The 24,808-nt window shown below is 39.9% G+C and overlaps 1 protein-coding gene across 2 annotated transcripts in view; it reads left to right on the forward strand.

The window, feature by feature from the left end:
* The window catches only part of LOC310958735 (uncharacterized protein), a gene marked incomplete at its 5' end in the record, with an annotated part of 106,037 nt that overhangs the window by 71,897 nt on the left and 9,332 nt on the right, over positions 1-24,808 (forward strand). For both annotated transcript variants that reach the window (XM_083929814.1, XM_083929815.1), the window contains 35 exons: positions 651-704; positions 889-933; positions 1,859-1,912; positions 3,981-4,025; positions 5,260-5,313; positions 5,553-5,606; positions 5,730-5,783; positions 8,650-8,703; positions 9,030-9,083; positions 11,202-11,246; positions 11,979-12,023; positions 13,319-13,426; positions 13,608-13,661; positions 13,772-13,825; positions 14,874-14,927; positions 15,173-15,280; positions 16,193-16,246; positions 16,530-16,637; positions 16,898-16,951; positions 17,144-17,197; positions 17,407-17,460; positions 17,546-17,599; positions 18,960-19,067; positions 19,229-19,282; positions 19,402-19,455; positions 19,651-19,704; positions 20,354-20,407; positions 21,069-21,122; positions 21,214-21,267; positions 21,452-21,505; positions 22,212-22,265; positions 23,457-23,510; positions 23,696-23,749; positions 24,322-24,339; positions 24,630-24,683. In XM_083929814.1, coding sequence (XP_083785940.1) covers positions 651-704; positions 889-933; positions 1,859-1,912; positions 3,981-4,025; positions 5,260-5,313; positions 5,553-5,606; positions 5,730-5,783; positions 8,650-8,703; positions 9,030-9,083; positions 11,202-11,246; positions 11,979-12,023; positions 13,319-13,426; positions 13,608-13,661; positions 13,772-13,825; positions 14,874-14,927; positions 15,173-15,280; positions 16,193-16,246; positions 16,530-16,637; positions 16,898-16,951; positions 17,144-17,197; positions 17,407-17,460; positions 17,546-17,599; positions 18,960-19,067; positions 19,229-19,282; positions 19,402-19,455; positions 19,651-19,704; positions 20,354-20,407; positions 21,069-21,122; positions 21,214-21,267; positions 21,452-21,505; positions 22,212-22,265; positions 23,457-23,510; positions 23,696-23,749; positions 24,322-24,339; positions 24,630-24,683 — 2,034 coding nt within the window. The remainder of the gene's footprint in view (positions 1-650; positions 705-888; positions 934-1,858; positions 1,913-3,980; positions 4,026-5,259; positions 5,314-5,552; positions 5,607-5,729; positions 5,784-8,649; positions 8,704-9,029; positions 9,084-11,201; positions 11,247-11,978; positions 12,024-13,318; positions 13,427-13,607; positions 13,662-13,771; positions 13,826-14,873; positions 14,928-15,172; positions 15,281-16,192; positions 16,247-16,529; positions 16,638-16,897; positions 16,952-17,143; positions 17,198-17,406; positions 17,461-17,545; positions 17,600-18,959; positions 19,068-19,228; positions 19,283-19,401; positions 19,456-19,650; positions 19,705-20,353; positions 20,408-21,068; positions 21,123-21,213; positions 21,268-21,451; positions 21,506-22,211; positions 22,266-23,456; positions 23,511-23,695; positions 23,750-24,321; positions 24,340-24,629; positions 24,684-24,808) is intronic.

The following is a 24,808-nucleotide window of genomic DNA, read 5'->3' on the forward strand; positions in this document are numbered from 1 at the left end:
TACAATAAATACATCGGAATAAGTTAAGGACCAGCCTTAGGAGTACAGGAGTACAGTTTCATCAAGGATCAGCCGAACAAAGTGAATAAATACATAGGTTACACGTGTTTGACCAATAAGATGCACATAGTAAAAGGAATGAAATCATTGCACATGTAAGGGCGAGAGCGCGAGCATTGATGTCTGTTTAAATGCTCCTGCACCATCAGTCACAAACTGGCATGGCAGCATTTTAAAGGGCATCATTCTTCTATGCTGGGCAGCATGGAACGGTATTATCTGAAATGTGAAAGATGTTGGTCCTTAAAGAGATAACCCAGGGCGTAGCTCCCTTCAATGTAATCACACACCCATGCATTTGGCCACCTGGTCCAAATAATGATGCAGCCTCCATTTACTTACTTTTTACTGTAATTTAATTTTCTGCTGCTTTTAGTTACATGGTTGTATATTGTCATTTACTGTCCTTCTTCCATGTTTGCTTATATTCAAAATGTCATTAAGTATTAATTGTAAACAAATAAAATATAAAAATAGATGGATTCATAAAAAACAGGACAGCATACAAAGTAAAGTACAAACACAAATGTTTGTAGTGAATATTGATACTAATGTCACTAATTGTCGCTGATATCTGAACATCCTTAAAGGGAAACAGGGGACCAGATGGACGTAACGGCAAACCAGGACCTAGAGGGAACAAGGTAGTCCAAAACATTTGAATTAATAGATGTATAGAAATATCAACACATACAATGTATTGTACCAACAGTACAGCTGATGTTCCTGACAAACAGCTTGGCTTTAGGTACCTGTTGTGTAAGTTGCTTCGTATTCCACTCAGGTTTTTTGGTGTTGATGCTGCCTTCTCTCTTTACTTTTCCCCAGGGTCGAACTGGACAGAGGGGCCACACTGGCCAACCGGGTCCATCGGTAAACTCAAAGCCTGTCACAAATGATTAGAACTGTCGTTCATCCTGAATTCTATATAACTTTGGCCATCTGTTCAAAATGCAGCTCGTTCAAGGAATACTTCACCCTTCCCTGCCTTGAACTTATGAAGAAAACTTTTTTGTTGCATGCCTCCATGGTGGCAAACAACAAAGAAAAGTCCTGATTCATTTAAGTAAAAGGGGGAAGTGTTTAACAATTATATATGCCAGCAACACTATAAACAAACATTAGGTTTAGAACCCTCACAATTCAGGCAGTATAATCCAAGTCTTGTTTAACAGTTGTATGCATAGCTACGGATATGTAGTGCATCTGTAAGCCCAGCCTGTTTATGTGGAAGCGTTTTAAATAATTAGGTTTTAGGCAAGTACTGAGCACACCACTGGATACGTTTTAGCTGTGCTGTTGTTAAACATGGACCCCTATGTCCTTAATGCATAAATACTTTTCTACATTTTTTTATTCTGAGCTCACTGTGCAGGCATGCGATAAAAACAAAGTTTTCTACATGAAATCAACACATTCAAGGTTGTTCTGAATATTGGTATTACTAATACAATGCCTTTAATGTAGTGCAATCTAAATTCATTTTCACATGTTCATCTAATCATGGATTTTATATCCACTTATTTATTATGATTAAGCAGATTCTTTTTGTCACAATGAGAGAAAACTAGTATGCATATATGATTATACTGTATATAGCAGCTGAATGCTTCTGTTGTAGATCGACCTTAAACCTCTCTTGATACTCAACTGTCAGACTGACCTGCAGAGATAAAAATGGAAAAGTATTGTTTAGATTGTGTACACTGGATACAGAGCTCTTGAGAATAAATAGTTTGCATGTGTGTGTTTGTTTGTTTGTGTGTTTCTGTGTGTGTGTTTGGTTGATCCATCACAGGGTTTGCCAGGGCCACCAGGACCAGAGGGAGTAGAAGGAAAGCCTGGTACACAGGTTCCCATTCTCTATCATATTTCAATTCCATCACCTGTGAATGTTGTTTATATGTGTCCTCTACTTCCTGCCACAAAGTGCCAATGCATTTAATATTCTATGAATTATTATTATTTATTATTATAGGACTTATTATTTCACACACACATCTCATTACCCATCTAGGTTTTTGTTTGAAGTTTGGGGAGGTGGTAAAGGGCTAAAACTGGTGATGACTATAGAGGGAAGAGACGCCTCAGTGCGAATCATCAAACACTTCACTCCAAAAACAAAAATTCTTGTCTCAGTATGGGATTTTCTGGCTGTCTGGAGCAGGCTTAAAGGAGTGACATACTGAAAGACAGCTGGGATGGAAATGCCCTCAAACTGTCAAAAGTGACTCCCAAATTGAGTCGAGGTGATTCTTATGTTGTAATTGTCGGTGTAGCCAGCAGGAGGCAGTCTTTGAACTGTGGTGAGCTGTTCAGCTCCACAGTTCATGCTTTACCTCTGCCTCATGTATTCATCACTGTGTTTCATCCATTACTGAAATAGAGCACACAACTTGACTGTGTATTTAATTCTCAGAGGGGTTACATTCCAAAAATTTTCATCTTCATCATGCATCTACATCTACAATAAATTGATTCATAGATTTGCATTGATGAAAAGTTAATTGTAGTAATTTAAGGAATAATTACATTTTTCTAACATTCTCTGGTTCTAGTGTTGTGTCTCCCCATAACATTGTTGAAACAGTCGTCCAACATTATAATCCATACTTAAGTGGAGTTACTCAATATGTCTTTCCAAAGTTGCACGTCCTTCTTTCCTTTTGTTTTTGCTTTAGCATTTTAAAGCCAACTTTAACATGTCTTCTGTCCTTCTTTCAAACTGCTGCTAACCAGTTCCCATGGTCGGGGAGTGAGGAATGCAACATCGCCCCTCACATAAATAAATTGTCAATCGTCATCATTGTTAAATGCTATTTTTCATAATGTTTTTAACAAATGATACTTAATTATTGATTAAAAGTGGTGGGGACAAAATTGGCCATTTCAAAAAGTGGTGGGGGCATGTCCCCAGCATTGCCAGAGTAAATGACGCCTATTCCTCTGTGAACTTATTTGACTAAAACATTAATCATGTCATAATAAAAAATAATCAACAGATTTATGAATAATGAAAATAATAATTATTTGCAGCCTTATATAGGTGTGTTTCAGTTTTTTAACATATCTACTGCGGTTTCACAAGTATCATGACAGTGTCTTGGTTTTAACAAAATGTGTAGAAACAAATGAAAAAAGTTTACGTTTAATTGATTCGACATTTTGGGAAATCCACTTCATTGCATTCTTGCAGAAGGGTTAGCCGAGATGATCGATACCACTGTCCCGCAAATACAGTATGAAGCCTCAGCCAGGAGACAGTTAGCTTAGCTTAGCATAAAGACTGGAAACTGAGGGAAACGGCTCACCTAGCTCTGTCCAAAGGCAATTGGAGCCACCTCTAAACCTCAATAATTAACATGTTATTCATTTATTAAATCTGCACAAAACCCAAACTGAAAAAAACTAATTGTGGTTGTGGAGGAGGGATTGTGTGGTGGCCTATTTTTCAGACAGCAGCAGTGCTGCAGTCTTGAGGTAGCCAAGAAATAGTCCAGCACATGGATACCCTGCAGATCATATAACCTTTGGACACAGCCTGCTTCTAGTATTTATGCCTTGGTAGTCACTCGTTGCATCCAGCCACCTCTGACTCAACAATATTACCCAAGAGGTTTTTCTTCGCTTAACTTTACCAGTTTGCAATAATTTATAATCAATTGTGGTCATTGTGCACGGGAGAGAACGAGTAAACTATACCAATCATCTTGTGGCTGTAGTGTCATGTTTAATGCGCAGATATAAGAGAGGCATCAATCTTCTCAGCTATAACTTCGAGATTAAATGGCTCGAGACGATGGAGATCTTTTTGTATAATTAAATTAATTTAAAGTGATGACATTTACTATTTGCACTCTGAATAACCTCTGCTGCTGGGAAAAATTGCATTGTTGGTATTTTCTCTATCTCTGTTTCAGGGTCCCTCAGGTGCAGCTGGCAGTGCTGGCAGTAAAGGACTGATGGTAAGACTGTTAGCCTCAGAATGACCTGTGTTTTCAGTTCACAACATTAACACAACGTGTGTGTGTGTGTGTGTGTGTGTGTGTGTGTGTGTGTGTGTGTGTGTGTGTGTGTGTGTGTGCGTGCGTGCGTGCGTGCGTGCGTGCGTGCGTGCGTGCGTGCGTGCGTGCGTGTGTGTGTCACATGTGCATATTAAATCTAGTATACCACACTCTTTGGCTATCTTAACATTACACCTATACGTGATCGTTGAGCATGTCCCTCCAAATCATTTGCATTACTCTGCTGCTGTTACGATTTTCCACCAGATGTTAGAACCTGGCTACAGGGATCTGCTCCCAATCGGCCATAAAAGCATTAGTGGGGTCAAATGTTGGGTGATGAGGCCTGGGGTCACAAAAAGTGTTCTTGTTCATCCAAAAGGTGTTGTGGTTGAGGTCAGGGCTTTGTGCAGGCCAGTTTACCAAAATGGGAAAACTATTCTTTATGGACCTGTCTTTGAGCACAGGGGCATTGGAAGGGACAGGACAGGAAAGGGCACTCTACAAACTGTTGCCACAAAGTTGGTAACACATTATTGTCTAAAATATCATTAGATGATGTTGCATTAAGATTTTCCTTCAATGAATCTAAATGGTTAAACAATGAAATGCATTTCAAATGTATTGCAATGTTCTGGGAAAAGAGAACTTGACAAGCACTTTTAGGAGACGTGCATTGACGGACGCTATTGCCTTGCAAGATAACATCACAGCCCATTTGCGGCTACCAAACTGCAACCAAATACCAAAATTTCCCTTTTAAGAATGGATGTACAGTGACAGATTTACAACTGCTGAGTAATACGTGTGGTATTGCCAATTTAACAGTCACCACATTATCAATTGCTCAAATGAACAAAGACAAATGTAGCTTATTAAAAAGTCTTAAATTGAACTCTTAATCACCAATAGATTTTCTATTATGACATTCAGGGCGTAGCCTTATGAAATGAAATGGCCGAGAAACAATTAAATGGCAGACTAAGCAACAGAATCAACTTATTTTAACTAATAATTTAACAGCTCAGAGCACGCTTGTTAATTTCTAGAAATAAATGACAGTTCCACATTCATATTTTCGGTCAGCTCTGCAACTCTCATACTGTTTTCTTTCATCCCACTCTATAGGTTTCCACTTCTTGTGGCATTTTCTCTTTTCTTAGCAACTGTTTGATTACTTCTGCCACTTTTCCAGGGTTTTCAAGGGATTGCTGGAGAGAGCGGGGCAGATGGTCCGCCAGGTTCTTTGGTACGCTTTGTTATCTTTAAGAGTCATTTGGAAGACAGTAACTAAGAGAGATCCATCCATCTACTGTATACACAGCACACAAGCATTTTTCCCAAAATGTTTTGCTTTATCCTGTCCTGTGAATTTGGTTAAATAGTTTGATGCAGCTGAACAGATAGACAGATGGTACCGACCGCCATAGACAGATGGTACCGACCGCCACTTTGAACCTTTGGTGACAGAGTGCTTTTACCTGACAGGGAACGCCAGGGAAACCAGGACCTCCAGGATCACCAGGACCCCTAGGAGACAAGGTGAGTCCAAAAGCACAGAGCTTTCATGATCTCTATAACATCAACACACACAGATATCTGTTGTATGTGTGTATTTTGTCACTATGTGTTATGTAGATAAGTGTTTTGTGTGTGTTTTCTCAGGGATTCACAGGGAAGCCAGGCATGGAGGGACCTCAGGGCCCAGTAGGCATGTATGTAAGTGATTCATCAGCAGGGCACATACCAGGAATGCACCTGTACTACCTTTTCACAGCATGCACGTGATTTATGCAGAATACGGAGCAAATGAACAGTATACACACATTCTGACCTGTTAGCTGTACGTGTTAATCAGTTATCACAACATACTGATGCTAATGTAAATAATTCAGCAGCTTTTTACCAACAAGCTGATGCAGCAGAACTTGCTACAGTATCTAAAGTTTTATCAAAACAGCTCATCATTTGTTTTAAATTAACAAATTGCCGTGTAATTATAATGTTGTTGTGAAATGAGGTTTGCTATTCAGAAATAACAGGTCCAGTGTGAGGGTAGGGTAGATTTAGGCTTATCATTTAATTGATTGTCATGATGAATTTTTATTTCCTCATTCACTGAGTTTATAGTAGATGATATCCTGTGGTGATAAACATAACTCAAATTCTTCCAGTAACTGAAACAGAAAAAGGAATTGTGGAATAAATGTAGATGGATTTAAGTTTATGCACCAGAGTCCTTCTAGTAAGTACAAATGTATTAAAATGATTGGAAAACAGTTTTTACCCTACAAATGGAATTTTTAGATCGCTTTTTGCGGACAGAGCCTCTCCTGTGGAACCGACTGCTGTTCGAGAGGCAGACACCATCCCCATATTTAAGATTAAACTCAAAACTTTCCTCTCTGATAAAGCTTACAGCTAGGGCTTATGAACTCTAAGCTATGTTGTTATTGGCATTCAATTTCTCGTAGCTTTTTATGCTTAATTATGCTGCTATAGGCCTAGTCTGCCGGGGAGTAATACTGTTCCTGATACTCTGACCTTTTATCCTCCCTATCTGTATCATTCATGTCTCATCAATGCATGTTACTAATTCAACCTCATGTATGCCACCATAATTGTTATTGTCATTGTGATGTTCTGTCACCTTGGCTGGGCCTGTTTCTTGCTGTTCTGCTCTATTGACTGCCATAACATGAACGTCATATTCACATTACTTTAGCTATTACTATAGTTACTGTTACTTTTGTGGTTGCTTGCATCTCTGGAAGTGTGTCTGTCTTTCTGTCTTTGTCTTTCTCTCTTTCTCTCTCCTTTTCTTCCTCCCCATCCGGTGCAGACAGATGTCTGTCCTCCACAGAGCTCGGTCTGTCCCACGTTCCTGTCTGTTATAGGGAAGGTTTTCGTTTCCACTGTACTCAATGGGGAATTGTTGTGTCTATGTAAATCATAAATAAGTCATAGAGTGTGGTCTTAACCTACTCTGTAAAGTGTCCTGAGATAACTTTTGTTATGATTTGGCACTATAAATAAAATTGAATTGAATTAAATTAGATCAAAACATCCATACGACTCTGTTTCTATGCTGAAATGTAGCCAGTGCAAGGAGGGAGTTTAGCTTAGCTTAGCTTAGCTTAGCATCTGTCCAAGAGTAAACAAAAAATACACATACTACTCTGCAAATTAAATGTGAAAAATTACAACCTGTGGTTTCACTGGGAGTTACATGTTGGAACTAGCCAGGTTAGCCGTTTCCCTGATTCTAGTCTTTATGCAAAGCTATGCCAACCTGCTTGCTAGCGATAGCTTCATTTTTAACATTCATATATACAGCAAGAGTGGTAATGATCTTCTCATTTAACTCTTGGCAAAAATGCAATAAAGCACACTTTCAGTGGCCACAAACATCTAATCATTCAATCATGTGGCAGCAACTCAGTTAATAAAAGCATGCAGACGTGGTCAAGAGGTTCAGTTGTTGTTCAGACCAAACGTCAGAATGACAGAATGGGAAAGAAATATGATCTAAGTGGTTTTACCATAAAATTATTGTTGGGGCCAGACAGGCTGGCAAAAAACTGCTGATCTCCTGGGATTTTTCACTCACAGAGACTGGCCATCTGTGTAAACTCTCAACATCCACTGAACTGCAATCCTGTGAGACTTGTTAAAGATAGAGATCAGAGGAGAATGGCCAGACGTGTTCGAGCTGACAGAAAAAAAAACCGTAACCCTAGTTCTGTAAAGTTTCATCACTGAAACTTGCATGGTTGTTATGCTATTGCAGTGACCAAACCTTTCCTCAGACAGACATATAAACACCTGGCAAAGTTCTCAAAGCCACCTCTGTGTTAGCTCCTGCTACAGAAGATGTCTCCAGCACCACATTTTGCCATGATGACACACATCACAGTGTGCACACGATCACCTTAATTGGACAATAGCAGATTAGAAAAATGTTGCTTGGCTTGCGGAATCTCTATGTCTGCTACCACATGCAGATGGTAGCACCACATGGTTCTTTAATTGAGCATGGTTTAAATGCCACAGCCTATTCGATCAAAGTTGCTAACCATGTCCGTCCCTCTATGGCCACAATCAACGCACATGTCATCTTAAGCTTGTTCCCCCAACATAGCAATGACTTTTATGGCCTCAGCAGTCACCAGATCGCAATCCAGCACCTTTGGGAAGTGGCGGAATGGGAGATTTGCAGCATGAACATGCAGCCGGCAAATCTGCAGCAACTGTTTGATGCTATCATGTCGACATTAAGTAGAATCTCAGAGGAATGTTTCCAGCATCTTGTAGAATTAATGACACAGAGAATCCAGTCTCAGGTTCTGGGGGTAAAGGAGGTCGTTACCAGGATTGAAAGGTTTACCTGATGAAGCTCAAGTGTACTTCCCAAAAAGACAACTGATCCTATAAAGTTCACATTTTTAGCAATCAAATTGTAAGTAAGCAGGCACACAGATATGGATCACTACAATTATCTAGGTTGTGTGGTGCTGGATGAGCATTTGTGACATTAACTGATGATAGACTCAATTCCTACACCTGTTGTTCTTTCTACCATCAGGGTATTCAGGGGACCGTGGGCATGCGTGGCCCTCCAGGCTTCATTGGAGAAAGGGTAATGTGTGTTTTTCTCTCTCACTTATCTCCAATGTTAAAGCCTTGTAAAAGTGAGCTTTTTTGATTGATAAAAGGAACAAGAAGGGAGCTACAAACATGTTCTGTGAGAAAAGTCCAGTATGCTAATGACTGAGGTGTTTTTAGAAGGAAAGTTATCCGATAATCAGAAGAAGGAAATTTATATTCAGACATGTTCACTGACATTCTTGACAATGTAGGCGAGTGAAAACTTTTAGTTTTTTTCTGTGCTGTTAAAATCTCCTTCTGAGCAAAAACACACCATTAACGGTGAGAAACAACACCTCTTGTTTTTCCTCTGCACAGGGTGAGCCAGGTTTACGAGGTTTACCTGGGCCTGTTGGGAAGCCAGGACCTACAGTAAGTGTCTGAAGTTTTTTTTCCTTCTCCTTTTTATGTCCTTTCTTGCTTCCCATGGGAACCATTAGGGGTATACAGTATGAGAATAGGACTGAGTATTGTTCCTAGGATTTGATTAAGACAGTAGCTGTGATGGGGTCACACCAAGAAGGGTTTGGTAAATACAGTAAAAGTAAGCTAGTGAAGTGTGCAGCTGGTGTGCAGGGACCGGCTGTTTGTGAAGGCCAACAGGTCGCAGTGATTGATTTTGTTGGGGCCACCGGGGGCAAATCTAAAGGCACAGTGATAAAGGACAGATAAATTGCTCCATGCACTGTCTTCCAGCCTGTCTCCTGCAGTTCAATGCCAGGTGACATCCTCAATGACAAGGTCTTCTCCCCATGTTGCAGTCCTGTTCCCCTGTGCAATGTTTGGCAGTGGAGTAGGAAATAGACAATACATTACAAAACAGCAAAAAAATATAAAAAAAATGAATGCAGAAGAATGAACAGGCCTCTAACACAGGACAGAGTTGATGTGTTAAATGTCCTTAAACACACACTGAGCATAGAAATGCAGGCACACACACACGCAGAGACCTCTACAGTATACAGATGAACATCTCTTTTGTTGTTATTTTGGTAGTTAGAACAATTCTCTCCCTAGCCTTGTCAAGTGACTCTCTCTGCTCTGTCATATATGAAGCTGAAAGGCCAAACTTTCTTCTTAAAACTCAACAAAGTTTCTGGACCCTATAAAGTCAGTGTCCTTTTTTGGTTGGTTAAATTTGGAAATAAGAAAGACCCTCTTGCATGGAAACAGTTACTTCCAGTAATAGAAGTGTGACTCTTTTCTGAAGTTCACTTCTTGTCTACACTCCTCCCTGCTGTGTCATTGGACACACTTTGTGCTCACCCACATGGCTGCCCACTGCTGTGATGAAATCCATCGATCCGTCACAGAGTAAAGTAACACAGTGCTGTCAAGGTGTATTCATCAGCCACTGGCTTGAGCGTTAAATGAAGTGGTTAACTGAATTATTTTGTGACACTGAATGCATTGAATGACACACTCATCATGGTACAAAATAATCCTGTCAAGAGGACAGATGGACAACTTGAGTGAGGCTCTGCGTTTGGCTGATATTTTACTTCCAAATTTCATTACAATACGTATTCACAGAGGGAATACAAGGGAATTTAATAAGAGTGGTGGGTGGTAGACAGAACCTGTGGAGAACAGTGTTGTTAAAAAGTGAAATTTTTAAACCTGTGATTTTCTGTTAAAGGTGTGACAATGCACTCACCCTTGTTAAAAAAAAAACCTTACTTTTGTTAGAGGTCCAAGTGAGGTGTAGGAGGCAGAAAAGCTTTAATCCCATTCACCATAGCGAGCAACAATACTATCCTAATATGCATGCAGAAAGTTTGTTTTTCATAGTCAAACATGTCACACACACACTATATTACTATTCACAATAGTAATATAAGTGCAGACCAGTCAGTCACTTCAAAGCAGCCCTGCAGTGTCTCATAAGCCTCCTCAGACCACCTCCTCATAGGCTTCCTCTTCACCAGAGGCACATAGCAGGATTTGAGGTAAACCAGGTTATGATCTGACCTGCCCAAAGGTGGTAGAGAAGAGGAGATGTATGCATCCCTAATGTTGGCATACATCAGGTCCAGAGTCCTCTCCTCTCTAGTATGACAGCTCACATACTGTTGTAAGGTCAGCAGAACTCTATCCAAAGTGACATGGTTAAAGTCTTCCGACATGATGATGAGGGCACTGGGGTGTTGAGTCTGGAGTTTGGAGATGGCGGTGTGTAGGTTGCTGCAGGCAGAGGAAGGGATGTGCAGGACAACTATGATGACATGTGGGATCTATCTAGGGAAGCATTATAGTTAAGTAACATCACAATTACGCTTTTTGCCACGTTTATTGGATCACAATTTTCTTTTCCTTTTATTGTAAATTAAGCATAATTTTGTTCCTGGCCCAACAACAGAAGCCTTTTTTTTAATGTTCAGAGACGTGTATAAAAATAATTTTCTAGTTTACACAAAAAATATCATTTCCTCTTGTGGTGCTCAGACAGTGTTAGCTATTAGCATGTTCTGCTCTGTTTTTGTTTGTCAGGGTCTGCCAGGTTCATTTGGAGACAAGGGACCCCGGGGACCTCAGGTGAGAGAAACTTTTGATAGGAGAGTTTGTGCCCTATAAAAAGAGAACTTTATATGTTTGCTTCTCCCACATGTTGTTGATAGACTTATTACCAGTGGTCTTAATCATTTTATTACGACTCAGGATCGCACAGTATCAATTATTGTCCCTAAGGACATACACACAAGCTAGTACTGTTCCTTCTCTTTCTAATATTGCTCAAAGAAAGCCAAAACATGTCACCCTTCAATACAGGTTTACAGATTTAGAGCTATTGACTGTGACTAATAAAATGGCATGTACATTATTTCCATATGTTACTGTAAATGTACTCTTTTGGAAAACAGTATCTCAGCTTTGAGCTTTTAAATCTAGCTCTAGCTACACACGGACACTGTCACTTCTTATTAGGTGATCAAAGGTTTTGTAGAACTGTAACAGTGATACTTGCATTAAACTAACAGCAAGGAAGAAGGTGAACATTGAAACCACGGATGCTTCTTAAGGCATGGTGGGAATTTACTTACTGCTGTTTTTAAGACTGCCAGAAATGAAGCCATCTGCACTCCTTTGGAAATAGGATTAAAACAGACACTGTTAAGAGTGGAAAATACTGTATCTAAATACTGAGATACAGTCTTGAAGAACTAATAAATCCACTTGGAAGCTATCAGAACCTTCAGACCAAGTCTTTTCATTTTCGGTTTTCTAATCACCCAGTAATTTAATTTGAACTTTTGTTGTTTCTCACAGGGTCGGCCTGGAGATGAAGGATCCAAAGGGATACAGGGTCCACCAGTAAGTTATAATTCATAGTGCAGACGAGCAGTTCAGAGGACTGTATTTTCATAATGGCACATCATTGAGTGCTGCAAGGATTTTTGAAGGCCAAGTGGAAGTTTGCATCACCCTGGTTCTCCCAATGGGATTTCTCCACTGGATATTGTATAACTGCAGACAATAAGCTCAGTGGCGAACACAAGTTTTGTTCAGCAAGATAAAATGAACAGCACTTTTATGATTTTTTAATTCAATCGACAGAAGCCAAAAAAAAAAACACCTGCTGCTGTATAAACTGACTATGCCACAGTTGTATGACTGTAACTTCACCACCTCTAAAGGCTGACTGATTCATCATGATGATATTTAATCTCCCAAACAACCTCTGTAGCCCCATTTAGCCACATGTTAGCAACCGCCTTTCTAAGACACGTCTACAAGCTTCAAAGTTCACAAGTGGAGTATTTACTGACATATTTTATGTTGGAGAACACAACATTAAACTCTATTAAGCTTGTGTTAACAACAAGGGATCTAACCAAAAGCTCATTAAAAAAAACACTGACTTTGAGATGAGGGAACCGGAGGTACAAAAATGCTAATGAACTCATTAATAGGACTCATTCCTGCGGCACTCTATTGTGTTTACATTTCAGTGGCATTTTAATTGGACAAGCTGGGTTTTTTGGCTTTGGTTGGGTTATTTGACTCTTAATGAAAGAGTTGATGTCCAGAGAAATAAAGGTTTGTCCAACAGCAAAGTTCACATTCAGTGTGAAACATTACAGGCATTTGGACTGGTGCTGTCAACAAGCCTGACAACAGCTGCTGTTGTGTTCTGAACAAAACAGGTGTTAAATTCAAGGTTCTGTATATTCCCTCAGCTAGTCTGACGTTTCACATGCTTGGAGGTCATTTTGATCAGGAACGCTGCAATATTAAAAAAGGCAAAGCCCACTGTACCTTAAATGAATGAAAAGCGTGGTTTAAGTGATAAGTTATCACTGATGCTGATAATGATAATGTATAACCCATGAACCAATCATTATAATATCTGGAAAATGTCTGAGTCATTCTCTGACCCTTGTTGATGTGGACCACTGATTCATAAAAACACATTAACTGGTTTGTGCATCTGGCTGTGTTCATTGTGTGCCGACATACATCTCATAATACATCCATCAGCTGCCTCTTTAAATTGACTGAATGTTATTGATAAACTGTTCATGTCAATGACACATTGAAGCAACACCAGTTTGCATTGTATTATTTTGTCATTTGACAAAATAAATCAAAATTGATCTCTATTTTAGGGCCCTCCAGGACTCCCAGGTAGTGATGGGGCAGTTGGAAAACCTGGGCCCAGGGGAAGCCAAGGGCCCCCAGGACCTCAGGGGCCACAGGGGCAAGCAGGAATCCCAGTGAGTGGGTACCTACCATCAACTGCTGCTTTCACTTATATATTCCAGACTCTGTATAGTCTGGAGAGATGCAAATCCATCAATGTTTTTTATTTGCATACAAGTGTCTGGACACTGTATTGACCTGTCACAACATCATTTGTACAAGTTATTTGACTTAATGTTTGTTGGATGTCCGCAGGGCCCACAGGGGGCTGACGGGTCATTAGGAGTAGCAGGGGAAGGAGGACACAAGGTAAACTACAGTAAATCAGGTCATATGAGTGTTTTAATGTCAGATTGTTGTCTGCGTAACCTTCCTCTATGTTCAGTTACTGATGCTGACACCGATACTTTAACCTCCAGGGTTTACCTGGCTTGCCTGGTGATTCTGGCCCCACAGGACAAGATGGACAACAGGTTAGTTTTGTTTTGTAGTAAGTAAAGAATTAGTAAAGAAATAGTTTGTTTTCATACATCTAATTTCATATTTAAATTCCCTTCACCTGTCCTACTTTTTCTGGCACTCCCTTTATTGTTAACATAGTAAAGCAATAGTAAACTTTTTAAAGAGCCTTAAAGAAAAATGCTATCAAATACAACATTATATACACACATTATACCAGACAGTGCAGAACTAGAAGATTACGACTTTTACCAGTTACCGCACATGTTATAGTGCGGCCATACACATGTGATTTCCCAACTACAGTAATCTCATCAACATGAGCATCATTGTTGTTGAACATTTTTAGCCTGATGTTTGGAACAATGACCTTTTTTTTACACGACCTGTACATGATTTAAAACTACTGAAAAATGGGGCACGAATGCTGTGCAATATTCCAGCAGAATAAGCCACATACTGTAATCCGTAGGATTGAAGATGTTTAGAGCTGCAACAAGCTCAGCTGCTGCTGCTGTCTCGGTCAGAACTGAAAATTGAAAGAAAAGAAAAAAAACGGTTTAACATACAGGCGTAACATGTATGCGCCACTACATTGCTATATCCTTCATGTTACTAAAAATGCATATTGTTTCATACTGTCGATGTCTGTCCTCAGACTGTGCACCTGTCAGTAAGTTCTCTGTGCAGAGTATTTGTTTTCTGTCTACTTACCTCCAATAGTGGATTAGTTGCTGCTCTGTGCACAAGAGGACTTTGAGATTCCATTTCAACAAAATAAAAAACTGGATTTACAGGCAAAAAGCCACCAGGTGCATGAAGGTGACATAACATCTGATACTCCTGGTGTATTTTGAGAATAAAACAGTTGATGAAATAGATTGAATCAGAGAAAAGAGAGTAGATAAGTCATCATTTTTACACAGTTAAAAGGAAATCAACAACATTTTAACAAGAGGCTTTTCGGATCAATCACCAGTGTGTTCATCATTAGTTGTGCTTGAGGACAGCAGAAGATATTTTATCGTCAATTAAATGCTGTTTTGACTTTTGTCTCATCAGGGTCTTCCTGGCCAAACAGGAAATGAAGGCCCACCTGGACAAAAAGGAGACCAGGTCAGTGATCACAGCAGCATCATTCCTGATTCTTTTTGTCATTGATTGTTCGTGACACACACAGCTTGAGAAATCACTTTAAGTAGGTCTGTTTTTGACAACTTGAGGCCACGTTGACTTTACTTTATGTTGTGGAACACTATCTAGCTGCAGCTTTGAGGGAGCTAACCCATTGACATCCAACTTGCATTTAAATGCCTGCAGTAAACAACTGTATCTGATTTTCAGTCTTCTCTCTTTGACAGGGGGACCAAGGGTCTGATGGGAGACTTGGCACTCCTGGGCCCCCAGGAGAGAGAGGACTTGAAGGCTTAAAAGGCTTAATTGGACCATCTGGACCAGCAGGTAAAGAGGTAGGTGCTTTAAATGCTGTTTACACAAAGATGATGTTCACTTGAAATGATTACAGCTGTTCTCACACATGCTCAACTGCTGTGTCATAAATGACAGAGCAGCTCCACAGGAGGACATTTTCCAATTCAGTGAAGAATTTAAGGACCTCATCACATCACCATTAACTCCAGCCTGTTAACTTTTACAAAAACAGTCCAAAGTGTGTTTTGAAGAGCAGATGTGCTGCTTGTGGTTTTTCATTTCTTGTTAGCTTTTCAGATTATTATCAGCCTGAAATGTCCAAGTGTATTTCAGGTGCTCCATAAAATATGTCTGTAGGTGGTTTGTAAAGCGGTCAGTAACCATCAGTGTTACGTAAACCTTGAAATGAGATTTTCCTGATGATGCGATGATGGTGCTGATTTACTCAGATACCTATGAGGCTTTTCAAATGTTAATTAACAGTAAGATGAGCAGAGACCTGGCATATCTTTGAATTTCTGTGATACCTTCAACAACTCGAAGAAATGTTTGTTCCCCAACCAAAAAATAAGGGTATTTTTATTCTACATGTGAATGCATATCTTTGATACTGAACTTGTGAGTTCATAGATGCCACATACTTGATTATCCTCCTTGTAGTTTCTAAAATCCAGAAATTCTCATCTCATATATTATATTTAGTCTTTGGGCATATGGGATAACAATATAATATATTTTAAAAAACGGTAGTCTCAGCAGGTGCCCAAAGACTACATATACTATGATGAAAAAATGTTCCAGCAAGATGGTTGGAATGATTTTGAGGATGTCTTCAGATTTGTGCTAAGGCAAGCCCAGAGAACACTCCCACCAAATAAAATTTGAAATGTTGGTGTTGGGCTGTATGACTCTTACTCAACTGAAGAATCCTGCTCCTTCCTTCCCTGCAGGGTGATGTTGGGCATCCTGGTGGAGTTGGAGATCCTGGAGCCAAAGGGGAGAAGGTACATTTACTACTTTCCTTCAGTTTGTCAAAACTGGTTTAAAGTTGTTTCTGTTCACATCGCTGATGAGGAGGAGGATTGTGTTTGTTTGAATCGAAATGGTAAATGGTCTTCTGACTACTCAAGGTGCTTTCACACTACTTGTCACATTCACCCATTCACACAGACATTCACACTGATGGCAGTGGACATCTACATACCATCACAGCGCAGCACAGAGAGACGACCCACTCTACCAGTGAGCCACAGCACTTTCTGATCAGACTGTGGTTGTTGTCTGCAGGGTGAGCTGGGATCTCCAGGTGTGTCAGGTCGAGAGGGTTCTTGGGGAGACCTTGGAGAAAATGGCGAAAGGGGCCCAAAGGGGGAGAAGGGCCACAACGGATTAATGGTGAGCACATTTCTACTACTGAACAGTTTTGGGACAATTGGCTGTATTTCTTTACATTTTAATGACACAGAATACTGCCAACATTTGCAGTTTTAGGATGAAAACATATTAGTGATAAAGAGTGCATTTACATTTAAAGGAAAAGTGAAGATTTCTGTTTTTTTCCACTCAGCACAGTTAATGACCCTTCATGAATGGAATAGAACTGATCAGTCTGATGTGTCGATACTGTTCCTGATGTCATGTTCATCTTCTCTCAGGGTGAACCGGGTCTGATGGGTGGACTGGGGCCTGCAGGTCTGGCAGGGCTACAGGTGAGTTTGTTTACAGGATGTATTGATGCTGTCAGAGAGGCCTTTAAATGAACCTTTATTGAACATCTTCACAGCAGCGGTTGACAGTCACTGATCAATCTGACAGATTTGTTATGTTTTCCTGTCTTCACACACGTTCGAACTGATGTCAATGTCTCTAGTTTTTCTTCGGTGTGTTTGTACTAATTTTAGGGTATCACAGGCTCTCGGGGACTCCCCGGGCCAGATGGACCTCAGGGCCAGAAGGTAATATTCTTTTCCCTCAGTAACAAGCGGCTAAAATGCACTACGCCCACAGTGTTGTATGATTTGTATAAATTTAGAATGACTTGTATTGGAATTTGCATGTCAATAGAAGTCACGCATCATCTGCAGTGCTCTGCAATGATCAGCTCAGTTGAACTCAAGTAGATGTCAAAGGAATGGTGTTTAAAGATTTCCCTTAATCTGTTCAGGGCGAGTCTGGGCCTTCAGGAATTACTGGACCCCCAGGGTCAGGAGGCCTTCAGGTATTCTCTGATTCAAAATCACACTTGGCACATCATAGTGTAAAGTACAGCTGAGTAAAACATCCATCTGCTCTCATGTATGTAGGGAATGACTGGTGCTCGTGGCGTCAGAGGAGACACAGGAGGGCTGGGATCATCTGTAAGTATCCTCCAGTATCACAAAGTTGTTCACTTTATTTGATTTGTTTTTCTTGCAAATGTTCACACAAATCTTCAATCTGTTGTACAATTGTTTTTCTTACAGTCTACATTTGTCTGAAGCTAATAACATCCTGTCTGTGAGTGTGGTCTCTTGTTGTGCAGATTGGTACCCTGGTACCCTGTTCTCTTCCAACAGTGCTCCTAATGGAGGCAGCATTTTTGAAAACATGATTTCCCATTTGTTCTGTTACAGCAAGCATCAGTAAATGAAGTGTCAATGGCAGGACTCTACTTTAAAGTGATTTAGAGGGAAAATGTAGCTAATTACAGTGGTATTTAAGTTTTAATGGTTAGCATTACTACTGAATGAGTATTAATGACTCATTTATCTTGAACTGCATCAGCTAGTCTCTTCATCTTCATGCATCTGAAGCCGTCATGTTACAAACATATCGCTGAGATTGTCAGGCATGCACATACGTTCATTGTTTATGTCCCCGACCAAAGTAGGTTTAAAGAATTAGAAGATTTCTGCTCAACTGTTTAACACTAAATAAGAAAGAAATGAATTCAGGTGAGATGTGGAACAAAGGGGACAAGTAGTGGGTAGTGCTGGATCCTAAAACAATCAAACACACTCCCGAATTGCATCACCCCCCATTGTCTTACCATAGCTGGACAGCTAAAAGAAACTCTAATCTTAATTTAATGCAGACTGCTCCATACAAACTAGAGCCTTGCTCTGGCGGTGACTTAGCGAGGGGCATCAACACAGCTGGGAGGCCCGGTAGCATCCAGAGTAGCGGGTGATGTCCGGAATTAAGTGAAGGATAAGGCTACACCACAGTAAAACACAGCAAATACACACTACTTTCACCTGAGGAACGTGAAACCTAATAATGAACAAAAAATAGTCTCAGCAACATAATATACACAAGACAGTGCATCATGTCTATCTAACGGGGGAAAACATGGTGAGTAATTACATGTTGATGTTAGCATTTAGCTCCAAGCTTGAATACAGAGCTGTAGCTGTAGACTCCTGTCCTGTATCACATTAAAATTAATTACCAAGAGGTGAAGGGAAATCCACCAGAAGAAAAAGATGAATAAAATGTGTCTATTTTTGCTAATATTAACATGTTAACAGAAAACCAACAGCTGAGGAAGTGTGCAGTGTTTGATATCTGATGGCCTGCACTATTTTACATGAAACTGAAAGAAATGTATTTGCAGTTGAAGCAAGCTTCTGCCCCTAAAAGATGATTTGAATTTATTTTTAAATTCAGATTTTAAGCTTAAATGAAGAAAACGTCATGGTGATTGTGTTGCAATTTTTTGTGATGTCTGCATGACAGGGTGCAGTAGGACAAGTTGGACCTCAAGGAGACCAGGGAGCTGAAGGGGAAGCAGGGCCACACGGACTGAAGGGAGAGCCGGGAGCTCCAGGTCCACCCGGGGAACAGGTTAGGGCGGTTTTCATTCTGTATGGAATTGATAAAAGCAAAGAACATGTTTGCATTGTGCTACATCTTCTTGATGAATACATTCTAATGGAAAAAATAGATATGTTTAATGTGTGCAAATATCCATAAAAATACCTCAGTAATATGAATGACCTGTGCAGGGTGAGGACGGTCTGCCAGGAATCCATGGTCCTCCAGCTCTGCCAGGGTTTGAGGTGAAAACTACACAGAAAAACACCAAGACTTCGACCGATTAACCAACTACCATCACTGATGATTTTTTTGTTTGTTTTTTTCTAACTCTTATTTGTCCCTCTTCCTGTTTCTTTCTCAGGGGCCTCCTGGGGAGATGGGACTCCAGGGTCCCCCGGGTCCCACAGGGGCTCCTGTAAGTGTGTGGATGATGAAATCATATTTAACCTTCAGCAGCTGTTTACCATTTGTTTGGTAGTGATGAATTATTCAGAAGTGTGTGTCTGTGTGAGAGTGAGGGAGAGAGAGAGTGCACGCGGGAGTGAATGTGTGTGTTTTGTTTATCTGAAAGTTTTCCTAACAGCAAAAATAAACTATCACTGCTTTGCAGGGTGTGCAAGGAGGAGCAGGACCTGAGGCGAACCAGGGCACATTAGGGGAGACGGTAAGAATCTCTCCATATTTCAGTGTAACTGGACATCTTAATTATAATTTGACATCTTTTAAACATTCTTCTTTTCCAAAACATCTTAAGTTCAGGGAATCATAGTAAAAATCATTCTTTCCATTTTGGAGTTTATTCTGCTTCATTTCAAGATACAGTAATTTACCTAAATTCACAAAATCATTGAAACATGTTTCCATGGAAACAACATGAAATTGTTCAGTACTTTGGGAAAATACACTCATTTGCTCTCTTGTGAGATGAGATGGTAAAGTCAATACCACTCTCACATCTGTCCATTGAATATGAATCTACAGCCAGCAGTCAGTTAGCTTACAGTAGCTTAGCACACAGACCGGGATGAAAAGGAAACAGCTAGCCTGGCTGCCTCTAAATAGCTCCAACTGTTTTTGCATTTAGTTATTCTATCACGCACATGCTATACATAGTGTACTGAGTAGATCCTTTTTTTCATTTATTTTAAGAAGAGAATGTTTCTAATTTTGTGTTCTATTAACCAGTGCAGGCAGCTCATGTTAAAAGTTGCAATATAAAAACAACACTACAGCTTCTAAATGTCTATCTTCCCAGTTGGAAGTTTGTGCTGATGAGCTTTTTCACTCATCAAGTTGTGCTTTTTCTTCTGCAGGGAGATGATGGCAAGAATGGCTCCCCGGGAAAGACAGGTCATGTTGGAAGGAGGGTAAGAACTGAAACGCAGTTCTAAATACTTTACATGAGTTTGTGAATAAAGAACCTTTGTGTAGTTTTGAAAAAAGGAATTTTAAAAGGATTGTTGGGCTTTTTTGAAGTTGGGTTGTAAGAGATACTTATCCATAGTTAGTCTATTTACGACAGTAGATAATGCAGCCAGTTTGGAGAAGTGGACAGGAACACCGACACAAAAGCTAAGCAACGTACTGCGAAGATGGGGGCAGCACCTAACACAAAATCCATTACAGTTTAAATAAACGCTATATTTAGAACATGGAATTATATACCATGCTGTCAGATAGCACTTTCCTCCAGTTTCCATAGAAGTTTCTCCACTCTGTCTCTCAGCCGTACAGCCTCCCTCTGCAAATGTTCTTCTCCGTTAACAGCAGGTTGTCTGTCAGTACTCTACAGTCATCTACTGTAAGCAATACACTGACTATTAATAAGTACCTCACAAAACACCACAAACTATCCCTTTAATATAGATATTATAATGTACACATGGGATTAATGGGGAAACTGACAGAATCAGACACTCTGACACCCACTGCATGTACAACTCCATACATAAAACATGAGGTTGTTCCGTGCATGTCTCCTCTTGCTTTCTGTTGCCTCATGAAAAAAATATTGCAAACTTTCCACAGGGGAAACGGGGGAAGGCCGGAGTCAGAGGAGTCAGGGGAGACAGAGGACCTAAGGTGGGAAATATGGAAACAGAGCCACTGGCTTTGTGCACGTCTGCTTTAGTCATGATGTATGTGTAACAGTCAGTTGTGTTCTGTCATTCAGGGTCAAAAGGGAGACACAGGACTGGTTGGCCTTCCTGGGTGGCCAGGGCTCATTGTAAGTCAATTCAGTTGTTCACTTAACATCTATTTAACATTAGCTCTGAAACTGTCTGTTCAGCTATCTGTCCCTCATTAGAGAGAAGAGATCAATAAATGAATGCATCTCACATTTAAAGTGCATTTAATTAGGCAACAAATTGATATCCACTTGATATATTTCTTTTATTTTTGTCACCAAGGGAATCCCAGGCTTACGTGGCGAGCTGGGGGGTCAAGGTGGAAAGGGGAAAGAGGTAAAAAAGAATCAATAAGTCTGACACAGACTCAGTGAAAGCTTTACTTTCAGGATCAAACCAAACTGGAGCTAATTGGATTCAGTTTTTGTGACCAAGGCTGGCTTCATATTGTTTTTGTTCCAATATTTAAAGGTAAAAATAATTCATTCATGTGCCTCTGAAAGTTTCTCATTAGTTTCAAATGTAGGAACAGTGTAACTTTTCTCTGTCAAGACAACAACAAAAAAACATTTGATGTGAATAGTCAAGATTTTTAATGAAGTAGTATTTATATGTTGGTTCTTATAGAGAAAACACAGTGAGAAAATGCATTTTTTATTTTTAGTCCATCCTTTGTTTTAAATTTCATAAGCACAGAGTAATATACACTCGGGAAACTCAAATATGAACAAAGATGTATGTACACACACAGATATACCCCCCTCCAAGAAAAAAGATTACATTTGAAAAAACAAATTAAAGAAAAAAATGAGAAATAAAACAAAATGCTTAATGAGAAAAGGAAGATAGCATACAATAAGATGAATTCATTAGAAAAATGTAGGTGCCAAACTCAACACATCAGCCAAATATTCAAGGTTTTTGGTGAGAATATGAGCCAATAACAGCATCCTAACAATGTTTTACATGGGGAGGGGGGGGTGCTGAGCTGGTGTTTGATTGAAGGTGTCTCCAGGTCTTGATGTGTTGTTTGTGTCTTCAGGGTGAGAAAGGAGACATGGGACTGCCTGGACCAACTGGAGGTGATGGCACTAAGGTAGGAAACGTCCAGATTCAATAAGGAAATTAAAATGTCTGAAAAACAAACAATAATAGTGTTTGGGTGATTACTGTGTCTGTTGGTGTGATGGTAAAGCAGTCAACAATGTTCATACCATTACTGTACCAATCATTACAGGACAGACACGTCAAAGCAGAAAATGCACAGGTGTAATTAATAACATTAATGATGAGGTATTCCATTTAGGTGAGCCAACTGATATGGAATTCCGCTTAAATACTAATTCATTATAATATGTATTATGATAAATAAATAAATAAATGCACTCTGTGTTCCCTCACTCCGCTTCTGGGAGACTGCTTCGCTTGAAAGTTTGCTGATTCAACAGGGAGTCTGGGATCAGACCCCAGCACTGGGGTCTACACTAGCCAAATTTGAGCCGCCACTGCTGCCAACTGAAGGTCTGTCCCCGGAGCTGCAAGCCAAGCAGTCTTCTAGCAGCAGGAGCGAAGTGAATGGACCGCAGGATGCGCTAGCTACTTAATTCATGGCTCATTTGTGGTCTGATAAAGAGTAAATGCATCAAAATATGTGCCCCATATAACTATTCTCTTTATACATCCATTGTGGAAGCAGAGCATTGCGCACACACACACACACAAATACCCACACACAGTGTTTTTACTGCAGTGCAACACGCATATGTTTTTAAAGTAGTGCAGTGTGTGTAGCGAGTGGGTGGTCAAGAGAGAGAGAAAGTGAGAGATGGCGGATGCACTCACAGCAGACAGCTGTTGGCAATCGGAGCAGAGAGAAAGTTACCAGTAGAGAGTCAACTGGACTTGCTTTTGACTGAAATTGCTTTGGGGATAACGATGACCTGGACACATGAGAATATTTACAGGCTACTAGGATGTAATGTCAAAGGTCTGACTCAAGCAGTTCTTTGTAGACAGCTGTTAAAATGTATTTCCAAGTGTTAGAAGACTATAGTTTCCTGAGCATATAGAGGCCCTGCTATTGAACAGATACACTGTAGTAACTATCTGTTGAACATGTTGCTATTCTAACTTTGTGCAAAGCCCTTAGAAGAGATTTATTGGAATTAAGGGCATTGCATGTATGTTAATGTAATGTATGTTGTTCCTAATGTGTTTTTGTAAATGTGTTAAGTTTTCCTTTGAGTTAATTACTGGAGAACCATTCACTTTTTTTATTTGATTTCAGGGAATACGTGGTGCTGTCGGGTTGCCTGGTCCACAGGGTGTGATGGGAGAGCAGGTACACAAAATTAGGACCATAGTTTGCCTTCTTAGCTTTCTTTTTCCCTCTAATTACACTGCAATTTTCCAGCTTGCGATCAATAAAGTATTTCTATTCTATTATATGCTTTGTTTTGAAGCTTGAACTTTTCCTACATTTGAATATGTTCATATGTCCAACATGTGAACATCTCTCTCTTTCAGGGAAATATTGGTAAAGCAGGTCCAAGGGGTACACCAGGGATGCCAGGACTGCCTGTAAGTTTCATGTCAGAATTCATAATGATGTATTCATTTTTGCAAATAACTTTTTTTTAACAAATCTGAACTTATTTAACATATCTTATATGTCGGTTTGGCTTTTATGTTTTTGCTTTTCTTTATGGAAATAATTTGCAGCTGTGTTTAAAATAAACCTTGGATCCACAGAGTTTATTCAGTCAATGCATTTTTAATAGTTTTGTCTGGGATGTTTTATAGTTTGAATTCAAGCACTTCATCTGTCACTCAGATCCTTTTTCCGATTGGGTCTGAAAAATTGGAGTAAGCACAGAAGTGGAATGTGTGATGGAAGTGAAGTAATCTCTTCTTCAGCTGCCAGTCTGTTCAATCATTCACTGTTATCCAGCGCATTATGATTGTGTTCAGCCTACTGTGTCTTAGGGGGAAAAAGTCCATTGACTTAGGTTAGTAAAATGTTCGAAGCCATGGCTGATGGGTTCTTAATGCAGCAGATAAAAGCACTCGGAAGCTCTTTGTCGATAAATGCACTTCACACTGAAAAAATCATGCTTATGTCCTTTCCTTCTCCTGTTCTCTCCTTTTTTTAGGGTTTGTTTGGATTAAAGGTATGATATCATCAACTCAAGCACTCTTGTCCTGACAGATCAAACTCACTTCAGCTCTTACTCACTGTTATCTGAAAGGCTTAATGCCCTGGAGGATTTTTGGTTTACGCTGATAGCCCATAAAACCATAAAGCTATCGCACTCTGGAGTTAGCCTTAGAATGTAATGGAATTTTGCAGCATTATTATTATTTCCATATCCATGTGTTTTATAGTTAATAGTGTGGTGTTGCCGTACACAACAGAGCAGAATCAAATGTTGTACTGTATCACATTTTCTTCTCCCCACAGGGTTCGAAAGGCTACCAAGGTTTCCCTGGTCTGCCCGGCAGGAGGGGGCTCCCAGTAAGTTTAGAACAGACTATGAAACAAACTCTGCATTAGAGCTTAATTGGGTAAAACTGTGCTTGCAAATGTATGAATTTATACAAAGATGTCTGCATGGAGCCAATTTTTGTATCTTTGTGTTT

Source organism: Echiichthys vipera (assembly GCF_963691815.1).
Source record: "Echiichthys vipera genome assembly, chromosome: 16".
Lineage (NCBI taxonomy): Eukaryota > Metazoa > Chordata > Actinopteri > Perciformes > Trachinidae > Echiichthys > Echiichthys vipera.